Source organism: Phaethon lepturus, unplaced genomic scaffold, assembly GCF_000687285.1.
Source record: "Phaethon lepturus isolate BGI_N335 unplaced genomic scaffold, ASM68728v1 scaffold266, whole genome shotgun sequence".
NCBI classification, from domain to species: Eukaryota; Metazoa; Chordata; class Aves; order Phaethontiformes; family Phaethontidae; genus Phaethon; species Phaethon lepturus.
The window spans coordinates 53,771-72,319 of record NW_010548049.1 but is presented as its reverse complement, the minus strand read 5'-3'; the positions used below and the strand labels follow the sequence as shown (position 1 = coordinate 72,319).

At 38.4% G+C, this 18,549-nt stretch overlaps 1 protein-coding gene across 1 annotated transcript in view; it reads right to left on the bottom strand.

The window, feature by feature from the left end:
• Positions 1 to 18,549, bottom strand: part of OTOGL (otogelin-like) — a 97,874-nt gene that overhangs the window by 35,230 nt on the left and 44,095 nt on the right. The window contains exons 26-32 of the mRNA XM_010289812.1: positions 10,986 to 11,120; positions 10,817 to 10,837; positions 10,373 to 10,501; positions 8,561 to 8,680; positions 6,203 to 6,319; positions 3,235 to 3,391; positions 2,642 to 2,668 (exon numbers count right to left, since the gene is read on the bottom strand). Of these exons, the coding sequence (XP_010288114.1) occupies positions 2,642 to 2,668; positions 3,235 to 3,391; positions 6,203 to 6,319; positions 8,561 to 8,680; positions 10,373 to 10,501; positions 10,817 to 10,837; positions 10,986 to 11,120 (706 nt within the window). The remainder of the gene's footprint in view (positions 1 to 2,641; positions 2,669 to 3,234; positions 3,392 to 6,202; positions 6,320 to 8,560; positions 8,681 to 10,372; positions 10,502 to 10,816; positions 10,838 to 10,985; positions 11,121 to 18,549) is intronic.

Below are 18,549 nucleotides of genomic sequence, written 5' to 3'. Positions count from 1 at the left end.
CAGGAATGAGATGTAACTGATAAACTTTCTGTAAAGATTCAACAGTTTGACATCATGCAGAAAAAAAAGGAGTCGGAGGAAGAGGCTTCCTAGTCCCAAAAACTGTTTTGCTGTCACTTGGTGGTGAAAACATGGGTAACACCATCCTTGACTTTAACCCTGATAGGCAGCTAGGCACCACACAGCCGCTCACTCACTCCCCCCCAAAAGAATAGCAGGGGAAGAACAGAAAAAACTCATGAGCTGAGATAAAGACAGTTCAATAAGTTTAAAAAAATAAAGAAAGAAACAAAGGAAAACAAACCCAAGAAAATGATGCATAAAAACCCAGTTGCTCACTACCAGCCAACAGATGCCCAGCTGGACCCCAAGCAATGCCAGCCCCAGCAAACTTCCCCCCTGGTTTTTATCGCTGAGCATGACATCATATGTTCTGCAATATCCCTTTGGTCAGTTGAGGTCAGATGTCCCAGCTGTGTCCCCTTCCAACATCTTGTGCACCCCCAGCCTACTCACTGGTGGGACAGTGTGAGAACCAGGAAAGGCCTTGACTCTGTGCAAGCAGTAGCTAAAACATGGGTGTGTTATCAACATTGGTTTCATTACAAATCCAAACTATATCACCAGACTATCTGTATGAAGAAAATTAATTATCCAAGCCAAAACCTTACTGCTTTTTAAATAAGACAAAATTCTCTGTTGCAAAGAAATTATGGAAAGTCAACTATACCTAGCAAGATCTACATGCTGCTACTGTACTGGGCCAGATTTCTTGGAGGAGAAAAACATCATCTACTATGTGATGCTTATTATAGGATCTGAGTTGCTAGAAAAGATGTATCAAAAGTCCCATTCATATCATTGCGTTTAGTCAAGTTTCCCTTCCTTTTCAATATCTTGCTCTCCATAAAGACCATGCACAGTGTCCAAATGAAAGAGGGGATGCCACAGGAATTAAGTTTGTTAAATGAATACCACTCTCATTCTAAGGAACTGTTCTTTACAGTACAATACTTGTGAGATTTGTTCATAAAATCCTGTAACCTATCAATTTAAAAATATAATAGGTCCCAGTTCTGAAATTTACAGTACAAGCACAAGCTAACATCCTTCTAGAGCTTTTCCCTGACTGCTAAAATATGCTGCATGGTGCATTAATCCATCCCCACATTAATCCACCCTCATATGATGAAATTTTTAATTGAGACATTAAGGATTACTATGAACATTCAACACAGCTGGGCCATTGACCTTCACCCATTAAAAACAGAAGCACTGTTAAAATGACATACATCAAGTCAAAGAAAAAGCCCGTCAATTGATCCAATTGAGTTTTTAATTGAACCAGAGCAATCTCTTTTATATGTCAATGAAAAAAGGAAAAATAAAACAAAGCAAGCCACTTCAGAATGAAAACCTACAAGATAATTGCATAGTGTGACAAAAGTTCATAAAATTTATGAGACTCTTTTTTTTTTCCAAAAATCATACCAAATTAATTATTATTCTGATTAGTCTTAACTCAGTGTCATCAGAGATGCATTATATCCACACCATTCAGTTTTGGAGAAAAGGACTTCAATTTCCCTGTGCCAAAGGCAATTAGTTCAGTGAGGTGAAAATTCAAATGGTAATAACCATGTATAACCTTCTAAGGTGCACACTAATGTGTCAGTATTTGAATTCCTTACCAATGTAGGATTGTCTGTTTGTGTTTATATAGGACAAATCTCAAGTAATACATGAGATATTGCACAGAAATACACTGTTTTAGATACCCATAGCAGAACAGGAGGAAAGAAAAAGTCAGTATAATGACATAATGATATTAAGTTGACAAGGAATATGTCACAAAATGACATACAATATTCCAGGCTGCTCATACAAGTCACCTCTCCTCTCAAAGGGATTTGAAAGTCCAGTGAACTTGAGGGATTGTGACTATGCAATCCTACCCTAAGGAATGGGGAGAACAGAAAAGAGATAACCTCCGACACTGCTGCAGCTGGCAGAGATTCTTCTCAGCACAAGCTACCAAGGGTTTTATTTGCAGTGTGCACTGTGTCATGTTTCATCTGGGATGCCAGATGTGTCATTTTGCTCACAATGACAATGTTTGTTTCCATGCCACCACTGTCCCTGCACATAGAGCAGAGACACCCATGGGGACTTGCTTTGCTAACTTGCTGAGCTCATTAAACTCACATACACAAATCAGGAGTACAAAAAAAAAAAAAAAAAATCATTCTAACCTGTGAAAGAGAGAAATTACCAAACCGTATTTTCTTCCAGGGTTAGTCTGAGTGAACTGACATAAGAAAAGTGTCTCTTGGGTATTTGTTTTTAAAAGAGAAGTAAAATAAGTGAGGGGGGAGAGATAAATATCTCAAAACAGCATCATACAGAAAGAAAGATGATAGAATAGTACAGCAAAGAAGCTTTCTGTATTCTGGAGTGGTCGATGTGGGGAATTATCTGCAACTAAATGCTTTATAAAAATGGATTCCATTTTGGAACCAGGGAGTACAGATTTGTTTCTAGCACATAGCTGGTACACTAGAAAACACAAAGAGTAAGTGTATTCAGCAAGGTGTATAAATATGAGGATGAATCAAAGACAGTAATATCAAATACTACATACCTCGGTTGTAATATTCACAGTCATAAGCTGAAAGAAAAAGAAAACAAGCACGTTATTATTACAAAGTAACAACAGAATCTATGCATATCTGCATCCTCAAAATGTAAAATTCACTTTCATCAGAAGAAGTTTCATTTCCCATAATGAGTCAATGGGAAGTCATAAATTCAGTGACTTTATTTCCTTAGGCTTTTATTCAGTGACATATAGCCGTATTTAAATAAATGTGCCAGGACAGCAGACCAGAAGTGTGAATTATTCTACAGACAAGAACCCTTCTTGCTGTCAATGAAAAGTAGAATGGACTGAATCTCTTTGCAGCCCTACACAGAACACTGGACGTACCCCAGATCTAGTATGGCAGTGCCTTTCCAACTGCCTCCACACTGGCACAGCCTCAGCACAACCAGTCCTCTTCACAAGATGGCAAATTTGAGTGTATGAGACTAACAGTTAAAACATAGATGGCTTGAAAAATGTGAAGAAGAACATTTATTATTCACTTGTTTCCATCATATTTGTATTATTGGGCAGCAAAAGGCCAAAGATGCCTCAAAGATGAGCTCTGGTGCGAGGCCAGTTAAGGTACATACCACAGAGCGAAGGAGATCGCCAGTGAATCGCTGCTCCTTGCTGGCAGCACTTATGGGCATAAGCTGCAATACTGGTACACAAGCACTCACAATCCCCACCAAGATTGCAGTTGCATGTATCTGTGTGACAATTCTTAACAAAAGAAGTCACATCAATCTGGGGGAGAAAAAAAAAAAAAAAAAAGAGGCCTGGTGATTTAGTTGCATGAGCTGGACAAATTCCAGTTCTACTATTTTCAGAAGGAGTGCTACCTCTGGATTGACTGATAGAATTTAACACCAGAATAAGGTATTTTCTAAGGTCTGGGCACATTCCTATACAAAAAGTACACTTCAAATCATCAGCTTCTACATTGCAGAGGAAGAGACGATTTCAAGCAGTGACTACTAACAAGTATGTCTGTCCATACACTTGCTGTTCGTCGATTTTGGAGAGTATATTGAAGATGGCAGTTCTGTTTTTATAAGGCAAATACTGCCATCTATAGTCATGCTGCCAGTTTTGCATGAACAACAACAGTCAGAGCTGCAGCTCTGATTATAAAGTAATTAAAGTAATCACATGTAGAGGGAGATTTGGTCAGGGAAAGAAAGCTTGAGCATGCTGGTGACATTTTGCAGAAAAATATTTCTTATTGCACTTACCAAGATTTTAATATACTTGGCCCACAAACCTTCATTAGATCTTCTGATCTACGTCTGAGGATGTCTACCCACGTCCTCACTCTAGAATCCTATCCCATTATTTCATGGTTTTACATGATACATTATTTCTTGGGTTTTAATCATCTTTTTTCTAACGTTGAGTAACGTTTCCAAAACAGTGTTCTTACTCAACACAGGGAATGTTTAAATCAATGCTTTTCTTCAGTTTAGACTCTGGCCTAGCTCAGTTGAAGAGCATGCAAACGGCACACGTCAGATTACAGAAATACCATCACAGTAACAAACTAGCACTTATCTAACATGGAGAGAGCTTCTCATCTGGCAGTTGCTAGACGCTGGCAGGGGTGCAAAGTCTATTTTTCTGCCTTCAGTAGAGGGAGATGCCATTTTGCTTTCATTCTTTTTCTTATTTTGAAAACAGGGATACAGCTGGCGTGGGGACACAAGCATGAGCTCCATTGAAAATGATTGTAATGGTCTCGCAGGAACCACCAAAGAGCTCAACCTGTCTCTCATGTTTGCAGGTCAGCATCTTTCCATGGGCCAGCAACACCCTGCTGTTGTGACAAACTGGGAGCCTCGGGTCAAAGCTCCTGCTGAGTTCAGGATTTATGGGGAAGACTTTTTTCTGCAAGTGTTGTGGCTCCTCAGCCCCTGCTGAGTTCAGCACTTAGCTGGGCAACTGCAGTCAGTCAGTCACTGCCAGCCAGAGATGCAAGATTTTGTCTCCCTGAAAACGGGGTTTTCCAGCCTCAGCTGAACTCTGAGGCTGCCTGTCCCATGGGCAGGAGGTTGCCTCCACGCACAACAGGATCCCTCACCACCCACACCGCAGGAGCGACTGTAAGAGCGCAGCTCCAAGCACATCCTGAAACCCACAGGCACACCTGCTGTTTCTTCTTTGCCCCCGGCACCAGACTCTGCTTGGGCTTTTTTCCTTGGCACCCAGTTCCCCATCCATACAGCCAACAGTCAGCTGCAGATATCCATGATAGGATGTCACTTTACATGACAGTTTTAAGAGCCGTATTTTCACACACTGATGAATACGTTGTAAAAACACCTGAAAGATGTTTGCCTTACAGGCCTACCCATACAAGGTGGATATGTGCATGTGAAAATACTTGACTACTAATCAAACGACATGTTTTGCACCTGACATGCATTTTTTAATATTATTATGCTAAAATTTTGGCATAATATTTGCAAATTTTAATCACAACATGGATAAGATCCAGAAAATGAATGTTCAAGAGAAAACATCTTTCTTTATGAGTTATAATAATAAGCTCCTTAAAAACTCTCAAAAGTTCCATTTTTATTTATTACTTTCCACTTTGAAAATACACTCATCACTGTGTTCTCAGGCACATGCTCAAAAAATTCTTTACATAGTAACAACAGTCAACATTAATAAATCTCTTGGGTTAAGCTACTGCAACCTCCTCCTCAGGCAAATTCCTAACCATATTGATATCAAACTTCAGTCCTGAAAGTCAGGAGGTTCAGCTGAGACATCTAATGATCTCATTTAGTATTAATAGTCATAAAGAAAATAAGAGATGAGATGAAATGTTATAGTGGTTCTTGCTTGCGCAAGTGTAAAGAACGTTTGATAACTAAATACCTTTCGGAGGTTAAAATCAGAAATAGGGAAAAACGTATACAGCATGTCTTGAGTTGATAAAGGATGGACTAAAATGGAATAAAAGATTCCCACACAAGCTATTGTTGTCCCCATCTTGTCTAGACTGAACTTAAGGACATTCCTGTAACTCAAGTCCCAGGCTCAGCCAGGTATTGGGAAAAAAAGGACAGCAAACCCCAGAGTTTTGATAAAAAGCACATGATAAGCTGTCAGCCAATTAAAAATACTGATAGCTCTGAAGATGAAATCTCACTCTCATATTTCTTTCTATATGAAGCATGCCAATTAACAAAATAAAACCATTTGAGATAAGCTGTATGCACATTACACAAACGCTTATTTTAGAATCCTGCAATATACACAAAAGCCTTAAAAAAATAGTTACCTATATAAAAGATGCTAAAAAAACTAAAGAGAACTTTGATTATCCAGTCTACTAACTTATGGCTCCCAGTTATCACTATCATGTTTAGGCTCCAGTCTTGAAAGAGACAAGGAGCACAGACATAACCCACCCACATAGAGACACTTGCAGGGCTCTACTCTGTATCCTCCACAGCATCCAGACTGAGGGGAATGGTAAGAAGAAATTATTTACTGGAATTTTAATATTTCCCTGCATGAGAGCACATATTGGATATTTAATAAACTTACCACATTGCGACAAGGAGCAAAAACATCACTATATAAAATGGAGCATTCCTTTTTGGCATAAGGGAACTTGCTCTGGTGTACCTCACACGGTCTTAGTGTTTCGTTTGGGCTCTTGCACTTCAAAACAAGCAAAAACACCACAAATATTTTGTACAAAGGTGTGTTTACCATGGACTCAGGAACACTACAGTATCATATAATTCAATACCTGCATACTCAGAAAACAAAAGTAAATTTTAAATGCTATCTTCTTCATCATCCCCTTTTCCTGATTTGTTGTTATAATTGAAAACATTTGCACAAAAAAGAATCTTTGTGTTTTGTTCTGAAGTACTAAAATGTTCCTGCTGTCTGCTCAGTGCATAAAGACAAAATGTTTTCTTTGTGACACATTATAATCATTACCAGAGCAACCAACTGTAACATCACAAACAAACACATGGTCCAAATCCATCCCTGGTGGTTTTGCACTGACTTTAAATGGAGTCACACTACAGATGGCTTTAAGCCCTGTAAGTTCAAATAAAGAAGCAGCAGTAGGAGGAGAGCAACCCATAAAAAAATAGAGTCAAAGATCATCATGATAACTGAAAAATGGCTGAGATACAACTCTGTCTTTTAAAGCCTCTCTTCAAGAAGAAAAACCAACAAATACAAAAATATAACAAAACGACACTTAGCTCAGAAAACACATGTTCATCCAAAACCATACTCTCTTGGTGCAGTGTGGAAGCCCCGGGGAGTAACGATGGATTATTATTAAGGCAGCTTTAGGGTGTCCCACCACAGCCTCAGCTGCAGTGCAGTCACCCATCTATGCTGCCTTCCTTTGCGGATGCTTTGACACTGCCGTGGGGGGATGTGCTACCACTCCAAGGAGGGAGAAAACCTGGAAGCATCTTCATGGTGCCATCTTCATGGTGCTGATGCAAACACATTTGCCAACAGCAGAGTTGGGTTCTAGGCCTCCAGCTATCAAATACTGCCTTACAGTATTTAGATTTTGCTGAAAAGATGACCAAGATAGATTTCTGCAAAGGCCAAAGGTCCTCTTTGAAAAAATTCCTAACACCTACTGCGGAGGAAGATGAAGTGTCAAGTCTGGGTAAACGCAGGCCGCTGGCGAGGCCAATATTGAACTCGGATCCTGAGTGCTCTGGCAGCCACGGAGATCAGATTACATGAGATTTTACAAATATATATATATATATGGCCACAAAAAGGCAAGTGCAAGTTTGGGCTGTGTAAGCAAAGGTCATAACATCCTAGAAGTTAATGTGTTCTGCAAACACTACACACTTTTTTTAAAGCAGCCACTGAACTGATAAATTAGAAAAGAAAAATTCATACACTTCATGCAAAGTATTTGAACATTTCTTTATGTACCACCTTCTAGATGAACAGTATAAACACCAACAGTACACATATGCCTTGCTTGCTCACACAACTGAAACATTTTATGTAGAGTAAAATAGATCCAAAGGGAGATATTGAGGGAGAGAAGCCTCAAAATATTTACTCCAAAGCAGAATAGGTATCATATTCTTTCATGAGGTCAGAGATTTTGGTTCAATTTCCTGCTGTGAGTCAAGGAGAGGACAGATTAAAAACTGGTTCTCACAGACATCCTGAGGGAGTGCTTTACAAACACTGATTTTTCAGGAGGTTCACAAGGCTATAAAACCTTACATCTTGTCAGCACAAATTAATAAACTACCTATTCTTCTGTGTTATAAAACACAGTTGTGGTCATACACTTTCTACAGCCTCTCCCCTTCTCAGAAACCAAGCTTCCATAATGGGTTGTACCTGTTGCTGTTCTAAGTCTTTTCTGTCTCACCCCTTCACCATCACTGCTTCGTCAGTTTGTTCGCTGTTTACAAACTGCAACTAAAAAACAACCACCAATTTTTTTTTTCAGTGTTCAGAAAGAAACTTTTTTCCAGACCTTTTTTTACAGCATTCAGTTTCTATTTGCTTTCAAATATTCTGATGCCTGCACCACCAGAGAAATTACAATTGTTTTTAAAATCAGTCTGGATCTGAAATATCAGAAGCAATGTATATAACTTTGTAGAAAATTGAAATCCAGACAGCTATGATAATTATATTACATAGAGAAAATATATTTTTCCCTGAAGAGATTGCTTGGTTTCATTTAAATTCAGTATATGTTTCCTATGATATAGGGCATTATTAACACCTTTCACATCTACAGACATAAAAATTAAAATGTCCTCTTATACACTGACCATGATTTCAGAAAATACCTGTATATCATACGCTTATAACATGTTCATTTATAAATTAAAATTATAATCCTTTCCTTCTAATTTTTTTTCTGGATACGGGACTTACCTGTCCTAATACCCAGCTGTCTCCAAACACCTGTGCATTTCTCACCTCCATGTTGTTTGATGTAGTCAGATCATTTGAAGTATATTTGTCAAAATTTCCACACAAACCTGCTAGTTTACCCTACAAGAGAAGAAGGATTTTTTTTTTTTCACATATACTGACAGTCAATAAGCGGTACAAATGACATATGTGAAATAAAATATCCTTAAACTGAAAAAGGTGAATGCAACTCTGACTTAATACTTTGAAAATATCTCACACTCTGCTATGCTTACAGTTCCATATTGCAAATAACTTTTAATAGAAGTTTATGTTTTCCTTTTTTCTTTCTGTCTTCCAGAACTTGTTCTTACTGTCTGCCTGTGACAAGGGACTGGAATCTAGTCATTTTTTTTTCTGAAAGCTTACTAGTGCATCCAGTCCAAAAGTCAAAAGTTCAGGTGAATTACCTCATGATTGTGAAGCCTGACTAGCTGTCATTAAAACTTGCTGCCTATAATTTTAACTCACAATAGCAAAAACATTTGTAATAGCAGTTACAAAAGAGACAGCTGCAACTTTCTTGTGTTGGGACATGTGCTGCTGATGGCAAAAGTACGTATACGTGCATACACATATATATACAGAGGGAAAAAGATATTTCTGCACAACAGTAAAATGTAGAGTTGGATTTCTAGGGTGCTGTGGCTTACTCTAATGAATTTGTTTTCCTTAAGATCTGCTGCAGCCATTATCTTACTGAACTGGAGTCTCTGGAAGAAACAGTCATTAGAAACAGAAAGAGCTTGAAGTATTTGTGTCCCTGCATGCAACCTGTAGAACTCAGCTCCCTGCTAGCTTACTCAAAACCGGATTTTTTTTATCACTATGTGTATTGATGGCTGATAAATCAGCTTGTATGTGAAGTAAGCATTTTATGGTTATTGAGACAAAAGCCTATAATAATGTTCCTTTAAAACCAGATTAGATGGTCATTGTAATTTTGACTTACACTTCAAAAAAATCTGGTACTATATTCTAGCATAGAGTTTTTTCTTTTCTTTTACTGGAAAGAGTCCCCTCTCAATACGTGTGCTCATGGTTGAGACGAAGCAGGAGTGTAATTATCGGATGTGCAGATAAGGTTATTCTGCAAGGACCCAAAAGCTGAATTGCAGAGACACCGAGGCACATGATGTTGTAGGAATGGAACAGCGAAAAGCAACTGGCAAGAGAAGGAGCCTCATCCTCTTCCCTAGATCATGGCTGAACCCTGTCACAGTATACTTATTAGGTTTAAATGTCATTTTTTGTCTAGATCCTTTCCTGTGTATTGTTTTCTTAATTTAAACCCAAGATGTGACTCCATCTGTTCATCTCAGCAGCCTCTGCTACATCTCAGGGTGCAGTTCCATCATCAGCGTAATCCAATCTGTGCTACAAACCTGCTGTCTTCCATGTGACTAGATATGAAAGCTTCTTTACCATTGGCTTCAGCAATCATGAAAACACAGCAAACTGAGTAGTTTAAAACCAACCCTCTCTTCCCACCCTCAAAGAGCTGAATCACTGCATATCTGCAAGGTTGCAATGTGTGGCACAACAGAATAAACATGCATGTAGGAACCACCCCTTCTCTTCAGGAGCCCAGTCATTAAATCACATTCTCCATTTCCTTTTACCTGGGAAATGCTAGCAGCTGAACATCGTGATAAACAACTGTATCACTGGGAAAGTTAGTCATGAAGAAAAGACAATCACAGTTATTCAATAAAAGATCATGCTAGCAACACAGAGAGCTACACAAAATCTCAGGTTTTTATTTTGGCTCACCTTCCATTGAGGTCCAACTTTGATATGCATCATTGTCTTCTTATCCCACAGAATTGTAATGTCCTGTTCTGGAAAGTGTATCACAGTGTAATATCCAGCCTTCCAAAACTGATAGCTGGACTTGTTTTCCTGTCCCCTTAAGATCTTCTGACAGAAATGAATATTTATTAAGATGTAATAAAGTAATTCTACCAAGGTACGCAGCTAATTAACAACAAAGCGTATACTGAAGAGTGTCTTTAGCATATAGCTGGATCAATAATATCACTAGAAATGTTGTTTAATACTTTGATATCTTGTCTTTTCAATCATTCAAGTTTGTTTTGATTTTGTACTTTGGTGTCCCCTTCAAAACCAAGTGGAAACAAGTAAATGCCAATATGCTTCAGCTGCTTGAGGCTTCTGAGCAGTCCTCTTTGTAGGACAAATAGAACTTGAAAAAACAATGAAAAAATAAGAGTTTTCCTGGGACCTGCTGCTTTATCTGGGCCCAGGCACTTGTACTACGTTAACTCAGACTGAGAGACATTTTCCAAAAATATGCTCCGTTAGAGTTGTAACTTTACAGTGCTTATCTTAAAGGGCAACCCAAAAAGGAAAGAAAATAACTAACCTGCTTCCCAGAAGATTCACTAAAATAAATCTCAGTGTCTCCAACAGTGATGAAAACATTCTTCGAGCAAACAATATCATTGTCAAAGCACTTTTTGTTCTGAGCAATTACAGATATATTCGAGTTATCTGTGCTCTGCGATATATGAAGAAGAAATCATTTTACGTATAGATTCAATTGCATTTCACTCCTGCAGATTTATTCCAGCTTACCATCACAAAAAGATGGACAACTTAATATTTATACATCTTTGAAATGAAATTGAAGAAAGCTACCAAACAAGGAAATGCATTTTTAAATTCAAAGCTGAACCCACAACCAACTCACACTTTGGAGTTAAACACAAAGAGCCATTATGTTCAGCTGTGAGTCCTCTTTCTGAGGACTTCACAAACTCAGAGGATCAGCCTATCCTTAAAATAAAAGTCTGGTTTAGGCTTTTAAAATGTGCTTGTACATGGAATCCAATATTTACTGCACAGTATGGTTGTCAGTATCAAGACATGCTATAAAAAGAGCTTTATTTTTAAACCAAGGTACATGAGATCAAGCTGTTTTTGTATTTTTAAAACCAAGAAACCTACCATCTGTCAGTAGTAGATAGAATAGTTTTTGTACCACCACCCAGCAGAATTCACAAAACCATGAGTCATACTCAATGTTACTGGAGGGGGCAAAGATTTCTGCTCATATTTTTGGGTTTGTTTTTTTCTTTAACATTTAGAAGATTTGTCTACTCTGTTGTCTTTTGATTTGCTGGTGGTTTAGTACTCAAAATTCAAATTTACTGCCTTCACAATCCCACATCTGCTGGCTCTACAGCTTGTAAATTAATTTTGCATTCTAGGCACATAAAATCACTTTTGCACCTTGGTTCAACATGTTTATTCACCTACAGCTTCTGTGGTTCCTCTGTACCCTGAGGGAAACACACATGCACCCTGTAATCCCCCATGCTAGGATTGGTACTGGAACAAGGGAGACCAGCTGTATTTTCAGAGTTGATAACACTACCACAAACAAAAATAAAGTTGAGTTACTCTTATTGTATCTTATTTTAATCTGCCTTTCAAATAATTTCTGTACCAAACCTTGCAAGTCGACAAGACGCCATAACTATAGAAAAGTCTTGAGTAAGTTAACTTTATACCATTAATACAAGCCACAAACTGTGCTTCGAAATGCAGTTTAATTTTTGACCAAATTCAGTCCTACAGTCATGACAAACCTGAGACAGACATGAAATAAAAATCTTGGAAGTGGCAAGCTATGTATTTCACCCACTGAGTCATCCAGTCTTACATGAAACACTTAAGTAGTGTTGGAAACAAAAAGATGTTTAAACTTCTTTTCTTACTCCCACCTTCTTTTAAACACTCTCTGAGATCATTACTAGCTGAAACTAATTGCAGGTGCTAGTGGGCACAGTGGGCAAGAAGGGAATGGTTGGTCTCAGCAGTTCCTCAGTCCTGGGAACTCCTCTTCGCTCTCAGCAATGCTCTTGGTGAGCTCCGCTTGGCCACAATGGGAGGGATCCCTTGCCTCGGTTTGTGCCCACAGCATCTCTCTCCAGAGCTTTGCTCCCTCCCTTGGGTGGTGTACCACTCCCTTGGTCAGTGTACCCCTGAAAGGTGCTGGATATATACTCCTAACTAGTTCTTGCCTGTTTCACATTTGTACCCTTATTTGTTCTGTGCTCATCATAATTCAAGAGTAAAAAACCATATCAGCAATTTTTTCTCACCAGTGAAAAATATTGCATACAGAAAACATGAGTGCTACAGGAAGCAACTTTCCCCCCCTCTAATAAAAGTCATAGTGACCAAACTGTTTAAAGAACACTTTCAATCTAAAAAAACCCCAAACAACCCAACCCTAGATGAAGGGAAGCATAGAGGTATTTTTGGTGCCAGGCAGACAAGGTGCTACAGCTTTGCTGCCCTTAGTCTAGCATGGCCCACAAACCAGAGGATGCTGCTACTGGGCATAGAAAATGCTCTACAGCAAGCGTGAGAAAATGCGATAAACATAAGGTATGGGAGACTGCCTGCAAGCTTTATGTTACCCTAATGTTAGGGCTTAAGAAAAAGGTGGTAGGTGTTAGGAATTAGCTTGGAAGCCAACAGTTAAGGTGAGTAAAGTTAGCCACTAGCTGGTAGTGGTGAGGGGGTGTAGGAAATCAGCTCTTCATGATTTAGCAGGGGAAATCAGTTTAAAAGTACTGAAAGCTTCAGGTTAAAGCAAAGTTCCTCTGTTCCATTCTGTTGTAAAGTTGTTTTAGGCTGCACTCAGAATAAAATTGATCACTACCTTTTTGGGAAATACATTGTGTTTCAATTAAGCCAGGCTTGCAGCTGGAGTCAGTCCAGTAATTATTCCCCTCCAAGTCAGATAACAGCTCAGAGCATTTTTGGATTTATTGGACATGATGGGGTAAATTAAAAAGGAGACAAACTCATTAGTTTGGTAGATAGGATGCAAGCTGATACATTCTGTGCTGGCCAAATGAAAAGTGAGCAAGGAAGCTACCTCACTGCCATGTGTCCGTTCAGAAAAGGACTTTGCTTGCAGTCTATGGGTATATTTGATGTCTAGGACATTGTGGGCTGCTTGCATTGCAGAGTTCATTCCTCTTCAGTTAGCTTAGCCTCAGCAAAAGGGGACACTCTGAGTTAATAGGGAAGCAATTTCTTCAATGTAAGAAAAGAGATGGAGGGCTTTATTTTAAATAAGGATAGTTAATTCAGGCTTATTATCCCACAGTAAAAATACACCTTTTTTGGCAATGAAGACAAGTTCTTGGAGCAGCAGCGGGTAGCTGTATTAGCTATGCTAATTGACACTGCTGCCTGTGCCTTCTGACAGTCCAGGCCAGTCCCTTTGGCTGAACAGCATCAACATGCTCGAGTTAGAAGTTTTTGTGTACGGTTGGGATTTGAGCCAAGGCCAAAGTTGAGTTATATTTCAAGTTAACTCTGCAGTAGAGAGAAGGCTGGAGGCAGGCAGTGTTTTGCTGACCAAAGCCAGAACAGGGAGTCCTGAAGACAGGTGAAGTACTTCCTTGCTTGTAGGACTGCATGTTGGTGTTAAATTACTAGCAATGATGCAAAATAGAAATTCAAAGAGATAATGGTGGTGGTTTGGTAAAGCTATGAGTAAACCAGACGTTTAAGAAAAAAGGCTTTGCATTAAATCCTGAGTCTTCTGTGCTTTCTCTCTTTCCAATTAAATCTTAGACCTAAACCCAAATATAAAAACACCATTATGGTTTATGTAGCTCTTGTGACTCAAAGCTTTCACAATAGGATTTGCTTTACATACATACCCTTGCCATTCTCTCCGTACATCTCAATAAAAATTGAATCCTTTCCCAGCCATACAGCACCAGCCAAATTCAAAGTTGAATGACATGGTCTTCAAATTATTCTGTAACTGCTACATGTGTAGCCTCTTCTTTCATCAGGGAAGAAATAAACTGCAATTGAAACTTAGCGCTTAACTATTGCCAATACAAAAGAACGAACAGGGACTATTTAGATAAAGCGAGGATCATCTTTTAATGTTTGCATAAGACAGTGAAGTCTTGGGCAAATCTTGACAACTTTTAGGGACTGTGATATTATAAATGGTAATGATAGAGTTCCATCTCTAATCTGCACTGGATCCACACAGGTATGAAAACAAACTTTTGTCACTACTGCTGGAAGAAATGTCTGAGTAGACACTAGGAGCAGGTCTAATGAATAACAAGGTGGGCTTTTTTGTTGGTTTTATTTTTTTTTCCTGCAGTCTCTTTCCAAGACAGAGTTGCTCTTTACCTTTTTAGGTAAAATGCACCCAACAGGGGATGTACTACAGTTCATCATGCGAAACCTACTTATGCTGACAGAAACTAGAAATAAAATGGTTTTCCCACTGCAAGAGTATCTTCCCACGTAAATTACCATATCCAGCCTGTTCCAACTTAATATCAGTTTCTTTGTGATAACATGGAGTTGCCAAGCAACAGGGAAGACAGAGTCACAGCTCCGGGCAGTCAGTCAAAAGCTCATTGTCAGTCCTGCTTCTCAGGACATTTTTTTTCTAGACTTCACTGCACTGTTTTTCCATATTTCTTCCTAACCGAAAAAGCAAAGCACTGCTTTCTGCTTTCCACTTTTTTTTTTTTTTTTTTTTTAGTAGTGCTTGGGAATGCTAGGGTTTATTTTTGTTAGAAACTTTCTATTTCAATATCCCATTAGAAATTTTCTATCACTATCAATCAATAACAACACTATGTGGTGTGCTTACATAGTCAAAATGCAGCCTGGGAGAAGACAATTTAAAAGTGTCTGTATTTATCTTTGAAAGTTTCATTAAAGTCTAACTGTTCAGTGTAAAGACTCATTCTTTTCCATTCGTAGTACCCTGATTTCCCCATTTTTTTTTTCCTCCCCTTCAATATGCTAACTTGCAAACTGGGCTGGCCATAAGAACATCAAGGGGCATACTGGGAACTGGATAGAGATAGATTAGTCCTATTTTCCATTTGTTTTAATAACACTTTAGAGGTTTTCATATATAGCCACATGCACAAACAAATGCAAAAAGCTCTAAAAATACTGAAAAAAATACACAGTAGTTTAAAAAGTAGAATTTGCTTTCTCCTTCTGACATATTTTCAGAGATACCGTTAGCTCTGTTCAGACTGAATCGTTCAGGAAATTTTATGGGAACTCAGAATTAGTTTGGTGGTTGTTTATTGGGCTCTGAGTTTCTTCTGAAGGAACTTAACATTTGAAATTAATACTTCTAGTGAGCTTGAGCCTAGGAGAAGTAAAGCATCTTAGCCCAGATTTAGTGAGCATTTAGGGATAAATATTTAAGTGGTTTTGGAGAGCAGACAAGTGCCTTGGCACTTGATCTTGCTCTTTTAGTTTCTTGTGCCGTTTTACGGGGGGGGGGGGGGGAGGATCTCTAGATAATCCGTGAAAACACATTAGTTATGCAAAACTTGTTCACAACTTACATCAACAAACATCTCCTATTGGAAAGCTTCTTTCATTTTGCTCATGTGATAATTTCTTCTGTACCATTTCAAAATTATATATATACACACACACTCTGTGTAACTTTATTTAATCCTGGCTTTTGCATCCTTTACAAATTTGTATCGTCAAATGCTTTTCCCCATAGCTATTCAAACGTTGGAGCAATATTGCTTGGAGTCAGCAGATGGCACTGACAGACACGGTCTCAGCTTGGGAAGAAATCCACATGAAAGTTGGGAAAAATATTGTAGGATAGATAGGAGGTGATCCTCTTACAGGAGAGAGAAAAGGAGTGGTAATAGTACTATTTTTCCACTGATGTTATGTATTTCTATACAAATATTTAAAAAAAAAAACCAACCACGTTTAGGAACTAAGAACCTGAGAGCTAAATTGCTCATGCATACACACATGCACATATATTCTCTTTTCCTCAGCATCTTCTACAGAGCTGCAGATTATGTGATTATTTTCACTTAAAATATGGCAAAGAAACTTGCAATAGACCTACAAGACATGACACATTTCTAGCATTGTAGCATAGTTGAGTAGAAATGGAGGAGAGCAACATGATTGAGTAGATTCACTGATGCAAATTCAAAGGGAGTGAGATTATTCCAGCTACTGACTCACCCTCAAACGACTTCCAGATGTCTGCTAATGCATACACAATAACTCTTTCCTATTTCTTTAGAAGTGACTTGCCAAAAGGATACACCTCAGGCAGAATAAACTCTCAATGACTCTTGAGAAAGATGCACAAGTATCTGTGTGCATGTATATGAGAGATAGGAAAAGTAAATCATTGTATCGTATTTTCTTTATTATACATAGGTTTTTTGCAGTAGATTTTATGGCAATATAGAGTTGTTGGGTGTTTTGAGGTTTTGTCAACAATATTTTCTAAATCCAGATAATTTTTCTAAATCTATTGTGAATCATGGAAAGTACATGACAGGGAATATTTTACTTTATGTATTTCAAAACTTTGTTCTAAGTCCACGTTTCTTAATTTTGAAAAAGTTGAGTAATCAGATAGAGATCATTGGAAAGATTTTGTTTTCTTTTTTATATTTTAAGAGAACTACCTTAAAAGGTTTCAGAAAAGATCATTTAAAGCAGATTTTCTTTTGTTTCATTTATTTAGCTTTGCCTGGTTGTGTATCAGATTTGGCTTTTGCACAGGTCACATTACTGCAATCCCTTTGTAATTAAAAATGAGATATTCTGAAGATTAAGGATTTGGAAACAAATATTTGAATGTTCCCAAGTGACACATTCTGCAACACAAGCTATTCTGAATCACAAATGAGCAGCACAGTTGGTGGTGCTAGTTTTAAATTTTTTAAACAGGCATTTATGAGACCTGATAGTGTTGTTTTATTAATAAGTGCACCATAAATGTCAACATTTTATCATTGTTGGTTGTAATGATAAAGTACAACGTAACAGCAAAAAAAAAGACAAGATATAGTGGTGATAAATTTGCCTTTTCTGAGCTCCAGCAAATGATGGCAGGAGCTAGAAAGCTGGAACTTGCACAAAGCTTTTAGTTTTTTTAAATATAATGAATGTTAAATGTGTTCATTTACACTGGTGAAGATTAGTTTCTGTGCATTCAGAAACAAAAATACTCATATCCTGACCTAAACCAGAGTAAATTTAATTCACAGTTCTCGTAGCTCACTGACAACATCACCCAGAGTCAGAGGTCGAAAACTGCTAAGCAGCATCTATAGGTGACTAGCCTGAACATCGTGCCGCTTCAAACACAGCAAAAGGCCTTCATTTTACTGCTGCAAACATACCACACAGCTTCCTGAAACAACAGCACATGATGCTGGTTTTTGCTCATCTTTTACTCCTGTGTCAGTAGATGGGCATCAACAGTCCACAAAGCTGTACCCACCAGAGGCGATCCAACTCAGGCAGTCATTCTTGCAGTGAACTGCCTTTTCAGGCAGCCATCAAGTTATAACATTTTAGAGTCAGTATAGCCAAAGGGCTGTTGGATGCTGAACATCTCCAAAAGCAGAAATTCAAGGTGAAAAGGTCACTTTCTTCAAGCTGTGTGGTCGCTAAATGGCAAGGTCCTGAGAAAGAGGATCCAACTTCTGAGTCACAACATGCACACACCAACTCCAAATTGCCATTCTCATGGCAAGAAACTTTTCTCCAAGCCTTTCCTGGAAGCCCTCCATACTAATCTGCACAAATTGAAAGAAATCTTTCCTTTGTTGGAGAATAAAAGTGATTCATTAACTGCATAATTTAATGGTCTGGAGAATTAGGTGGTGGAAATGGAAAGGCACATAGAGGTAATTGAGTCTGAAATCATTGATCTAGAGAAAATGGAACCATAGCATAAATCCATTGCCAACTATAATAAAATGTTTTGCTAACGGAAAGGGTAGAACAAATGGAAAAAAAGGTACAAGCCAACGTCATCTGCACACTGTGCTTCCCAGCTGAAGACAAGGATGGAAGGATGGAAGGGGATGTCTCGTACAGAGAGCTCACTACTAACCCTTGCA